At 42.1% G+C, this 6541-nt stretch overlaps 1 protein-coding gene across 1 annotated transcript; it reads left to right on the forward strand.

Annotated features, from left to right (window-relative positions):
* The first annotated feature begins 1885 nt into the window (after positions 1 to 1885).
* Positions 1886 to 6309, forward strand: LOC106819668 (carbohydrate sulfotransferase 11-like). Its single transcript, XM_014824265.1, has 3 exons — positions 1886 to 2163; positions 5362 to 5892; positions 5975 to 6309. Exons 1-3 carry the CDS (start codon positions 2049 to 2051, stop codon positions 6307 to 6309), a joined length of 981 nt encoding a protein of 326 aa, XP_014679751.1. The 5' UTR covers positions 1886 to 2048.
* The last annotated feature ends 232 nt before the right edge of the window (positions 6310 to 6541 follow it).

Raw genomic sequence — 6541 nt, forward strand, 5'->3', positions numbered from 1 at the left:
GATATTGCGCATGCGCTAACACTTAAACGTAGTCAGATTGTATACTGGCTGGTATACCGCAGGCGACAGATATCCACATCCAAGTGTGACTTTAGGCACCTCGTCCCACGCCGCCGGGCTCCAGCACCGGTCAGCTCAGTCCGACAATAACCCTTCCGCGACCGAAAAATAGTTCTTTTTGTTTACCTATTTTAGTAATGCTGAAACAAGTTCGGTGGTATATGCCGATGGTTATTACCATAGGCAAGCTATAGCATTAAATAGGAAAAACAAGACAAGCGCCAGTGCAGCACTCGGTAAATTATTAGTAGCACGTTATTATAGTGGTTGCCGGCGTTATATTTGTATGCGCCGGGAGCATAAGGCCACCTATATAGAATTGTAATAATAGTGTATGATGGGGGCCCACGGCCACATATATAGTGTTAGTATGACGGGGCCTAAGGCCACCTATATATAGAATTGTAATAATAGAATAGTGTATGATGGGGCCCAAGGCCACATATATAGTATTTGTATGGCGGGGGCAAAAGCCATCTATATAGTATTGTAATAATAGAATAGGATATGAATGAGGGCCCAAGGCCACATATATAGTATTGTATATTGACGGTGGCCTAATTGCCATCTATATAGTATTGTAATAATAGATAGTGTATGATGGGCGCCCAGGCCACATATATAGTATTTGTATGGCGGCGTTCCTAAAGCCACCTATATATAATTGTAATAATAGAATAGTGTATGATGGGGGCCCAAGGCCACATATATAGTATTAGTATGACGGGGCCTACGCCACCTATATAGAATTGCTAATAATGAATTAGTGTATGATGGGGGCACAAGGCCACAATATATAGTATTTGTATGGCGGGTGCCTAAAGCCACCTATATAGAATTGTAATAATAGAATAGTGTATGATGGGCGCCCAAGGCCACATATATAGTATTTGTATGGCGGGTGCCTAAGGCCACCTATATAGTATTGTAATAATAGAATAGTTTATGATGGGGGCCCAAGGCCACATATATAGTATTGTATTATGACGGTGGCCTAATGCCATTATTATAGTATTGTAATAATAGAATAGGGTATGATGAGGGCCCAAGGCCACACATATATAGTATTTTGTATGACGGGGGCCTAATGCCACCCTATATAGAATTGTAATAATAGAATAGTGTATGATGGGGCGCCCAAGGCCACATATATAGTATTTGTATGACGGGGCGTAAGGCCACCTATATAGTATTGTAATAATTGAATAGTTTATGATGGGGGCCCAAGGCCACATATATAGTATTGTATATGACGGTGGCCTAATGCCATCTATATAGTATTGTAATAATAGAATAGGGTATGATGAGGGCCCAAGGCCACATATATAGTATTTGTATGACGGGGGCCTAAGGCCACCTATATAGAATTGTAATAATAGAATAGTGTTAGGATGGGGGCCCAAGGCCACATATATAGTATTTGTATGACGGGGGCCTAAGGCCACCTATATAGTATTGTAATAATAGAATAGTTTATGATGGGGGCCCAAGGCCACATATATAGTATTGTATATGACGGTGGCCTAATACCAAATCGATATAGTATTGTAGTATAGTGTATGCTGGCGGCCCACCAAGGCCACATATATAGTATTTGCTGTGTATGAAGGGGGCCGAAGGCCTCCTACATAGTAGTGTGTGGTAAGCCTTGGTTGTAAGTTATACCGCATCCAGCAAAGAAAAGTAGGCTGCATCACTTGCACAGTGTATTATTGAGCCAGCGGGGCCCTAGGCCCCCGGTGGCTTAAGGCCACACTTGGATGTGGATATCTGTCGCCTGCGGTACATACCGCTCCTGCGCATGCGCGGTCCGTGCTGACCCGACCATTCATCGCTCCGGGGGGAGGGGGGCAGGTAGGCGGCATGTGGTCAGCTATCTGCACCACATATTCCAGACTCCACGACAGATGGCGCTCTGGTTCTGGCTCTGTATCATGAGTTGTGCGAAGGGGGTGCTGCATGCAGTTTGTACATATTCGTGATCAGCCATGAACCATGCTGACCTTCTACCCCGAGCAGCAGCAACAGCAGCTAACACGAAAACCCGCCTGTATGTGGTTCTAACATGCCTGCTCACGCTGAGTGTTCTCATACATCTAAACGGTAGGCGTGTGACTCTAAACTCTTGCTTCTATGCGCGTTTTCTTCTTCTTTCTATTAACATCTATATATATTTGGGACCTGCATATGTTTATTTGTATTGCTGACACCAGGTTCATGTAGACTCAGACTTATTTGCATGTAGTTCATTTATAGTTTATTTATTTTTATACATCGCTCATATATAGTTTTGTAATTATCAATCGAATTGTCATTCATGGATTAACTTTCTGAAATTAACTTTATATTGCGGAGTGGCTGACTTGAAGACTGTAGGCCTACAGTCAATTCTCCCTCCGTCGCTGCGTTTATTTAAAAATCGTTGTGACATTTATCTAACCATGTAATACTTGCGGCCCCGCGTTGCGTTGTTGTAGTCATATAATACGTTTATTACATGTTTTATTTTATTTTATTTATTTATTTATATTATTGTAAATGACGAAAAAACGTGTTCGGTGACGTCACGGGGTTGCGTCAGGGTCACGAGTGAAGGTCGCGCGCTGTGTGTGTGTGCAGACTAGCAGAAATCGCGGGCGGGGGAAATGTCACCAGGATAACGGAGTTTTCCCCTTTGTAAAAAATACGTGTATTCTGACGGGCTCTCGTCTTGCTCTTTTTACTTGTGACTTTACTGTTTATTGTTTTTGTTTACTGTTGCCGTTGCAATTTTATTTGCAAGTTAATTGTTAATTCGAGGTTATTATAATTATAATAATACAATGGGATACCCAGCGTTGCTAGGGTTCATTTCTCGATGAGACTTTATTCAGATACATTAAAGTACAAATGAATGAATACTATTACGCTTACTATACAGTAATAATGCAATCGCCAAGTAAAGGCGCGTCTAGTCTGTATATAAGCTTTATATTAAAAGTAATTATTAGTAATAGAGTATTATTGGTATAGTTAGTATAGTAATTATTAGTATAGTTAGTATAGTAATTATTAGTAATTATTAGTAATTTTTAGTAGTTTATAGCTTTATAGTATAAGCTATATAAGTTATATATAGTAAATTTACGTGCGTTTGTAAGTTTACGTAGTACGTCTGTATTAGAGAGAAGGTCAAGTACTGTGGCGTTAGAGCTTCGTCTGGCTTCGACATGCACCTAGCATCGCATGCTGCGAGTTCATTTCTCTTGCTGACTGGCCTGTTTGTGAAATTCCCCCAGTAAATCGAAAAGTCCCCTCTCTCCTGGCCTGTACGTGAAATTCCCCCACTAAATCGAAAAGTCGCTCTTTCCTTTCCTCTACCATTAAACTCGGATTGTACGTGGACCCTTCGTATTGAGGTTGTTTTGCGTGTTGAATATTAAAGTCGTGGTTGAACGCACTGAATTATAACTGAACCACGCTACTAGTGCTGCTGCTTCTATTGTTTTTGGTGGTGGTGGTGGTGGTGGTGGTGGGAGGTTGTGTTTCTTGTTCTACATGTTGTGTTTGCTGTACGCACGATGTACGCGCGCGAAGTGAGATTGCGTATCGCTAGAGATGCTTAGAGATTGCTTAGAGATTGTAGGAAGTAGTAGATGTCGGTCCGTTTATTTCATCGACCTATCTATCCATCTATCTTATCCCATCGTAACCAAACCGATGCGATCCCATTACCCCAGTGTTATATGCCAATAGTGTTATATGCCAATAGTGTTATATGGCAATAGGGTTATATGCCAATAATGGTATATGCCAATAGTGTTATATGCCAATAGTGTTATATGCCAGTAATGTTATATGCCAATAAGTGTTATATGCCAATAGTGTTATATGCCAATAATATTATATGCCAATAGTGTTATATGCCAATAGTGTTATATGCCAATAATATTATATGCCAATAGTGATATATGCCAATAATGTTATATGCCAATAGTGATATACGCCAATAGTGTTATATGCCAATAGTGTTATATGCCAATAGTGTTATATGCCAATAATATTATATGCCAATAGTGTTATATGCCAATAATGTTATATGCCAATAGTGTTATATGCCAATAGTGTTATATGCCAGTAATGTTATATGCCAATAGTGTTATATGCCAATAGTGATATACGCCAATAATGTTATATGCCAATAGTGTTATATGCCAATAGTGTTATATGCCAATAATATTATATGCCAATAGTGTTATATGCCAATAATGTTATATGCCAATAGTGTTATATGCCAATAGTATTATATGCCAATAATGTTATTTATATATTAATGCCTGTTGTTGGGGGCACTATGACAGCATAGTGCCCCAACAACAGGCATTAATGCATTTTAGTGCATCACGATGACTTTGCATCTACTTGGCAAATATGAAGCTGAATAAGACAAAGTTTCTTAAACGAACAATTTCACAATTTGTATTACACTGTCTACGTCCACGAATTTTCTAGCACCAGCAAGTAGTATATTTGTGGTGTATATTTGTACAAAATAAAATGTATGAAAAAATACAATTAGTGTTTCTATTTACTTTTCAATGGCTTATATACCTTCTTTATACTCCTTTAATTTGCCGGTGCATTCGATGTAATAAAACGCTCGACACAAACCAACCGCCTATTATTCGAAACTCTTGCGTGGCGCCCAGACGCAGGGAGATTCGTGACGTTAACACAATGCGTTATAATAACAATGCGTCCCGCGCAAGCAATAGTGCCCGCTCAGGCGGGCACTATTGATTCATAGTGCCTGCTGCGTTATCCAATGGAATTTCAACGATTTATCACGTGATGCACTAAATGCCAATAGTGTTATATGCCAAATAGTGTTATATGCCAATAATATTATATGCCAATGAGTATTATATGCCAAATAGTATTATATGCCAATAATGTTATATGCCAATAGTGTTATATGCCAATAGTGTTATATGCCAATAATATTATATGCCAATAGTATTATATGCCAATAGTATTATATGCCAATAATGTTATATGCCAATAATGTTATATGCCAATAATGTTATATGCCAATGCGTCAATACCCTGTCAAACTACAGCTACTCGTCAGAGCTTCCAGAGAGTGCAATTTCGGTGATGTTAAAGATTTTTGTTCACACCTACGCGAAAATCTACAAATGTTATATTTATAATTTATAATTTAATGATTTAAAAATATAATTAATGTAATGATTTTATAATTTAAAAATATAATACATTTTATAATTTTATAGTTTTATAATTGTTTTCATCTCGCCACAGGTTTCCCGTACGAGACACCATTCGACGCTGATCGCTACGTGGCGCCACTAGCACCACCGATGCGACCAGCAGCGCCTCTCGCGGACACCGTCGACAACACGCTGCTCGCCTACATCCGAGAGCAGTGCGACGGGTTAGACCGCGTCATGGCCGAGATACCGTTGTCATGGAAACGCATGTACCTGGCGCCGAAATACAATCTCGCCTACTGCACGGTGCCGAAAATCGCAAGCACCACGTGGAAGCGCGCGCTCGTCGCCCTGGGCAAAGCGCCACCTGACGGCAAAGTCGACATGAAGCAGTTCGACGTGCTTCCGCGCGGGTTCGTGCATATCGATCGCAATGTCGGCCCCTACCTCCGCCTAGCGAGTGACGTCATCGAAGATAAGAGCAAGATTGCCACCGTGCTTGACTCGTACACGGCGTTCATGTTCGCGCGTCATCCGTTCACTCGTCTGCTGTCGGCTTACCGAGACAAGGTCGCAGACGACGCCGACTCGCCGTCGTACCGCCGCTTGCTTTTCCCACGGCGCGCAAACAACAACAACAACAACACAACAACAGCAGCACAACAACAACGACAACGTCGGCGACTCCGTCAGCTTTCTCGCAGTTTCTGACGTACGTCGCCGACACGCCGACGCGTCGCCTGGACCGCCACTGGGGCGCCATTCGTCGATCTATATCCACTTCGACTACGTCGGCAAATACGAAACGCTGAGCGACGACAGCGCCGAACTGCTGCGGCGGACGAATCTCGATGACGTCATCGTTTTTCCCGAGCGCAACGCGTCGTACAAGCGGGCGACGAGTAGCGATGACGTCACGCTGATGCGGGAGTTTTACGGACGCGTGCCGCTGGAGTTGGGGAGGAGGTTGTACGAGAAGTACGAGTTGGATTTTCTCATCTTCAACTACACGTTTCCGGAAGATTTGTTCGCGCGCTAGAGACGCGTATAGGTGCGTGTGTGTGTGTTGCGTGTGTGTGTGTATACACCGTCTATTCTCTTACTCCACGACAGGCGCGAGTTTGTGTGTTACGTGTGTGTGTGTGCTGTTGCTGTGTGTGTGTGTGTGTGTGCCTGTGCTGTGTGTGTGTGTGCGTGAGTGTGTGTAGTGGCTGTGTGCGGCAACTGTGTGGTTGTGTGTTTGTTCATTCTGCCTGCTGCGGTGTGCGTGC

This window comes from Priapulus caudatus, unplaced genomic scaffold, assembly GCF_000485595.1.
Source record: "Priapulus caudatus unplaced genomic scaffold, Priapulus_caudatus-5.0.1 Scaffold3982, whole genome shotgun sequence".
Classification (NCBI taxonomy): domain Eukaryota; kingdom Metazoa; phylum Priapulida; class Priapulimorpha; order Priapulimorphida; family Priapulidae; genus Priapulus; species Priapulus caudatus.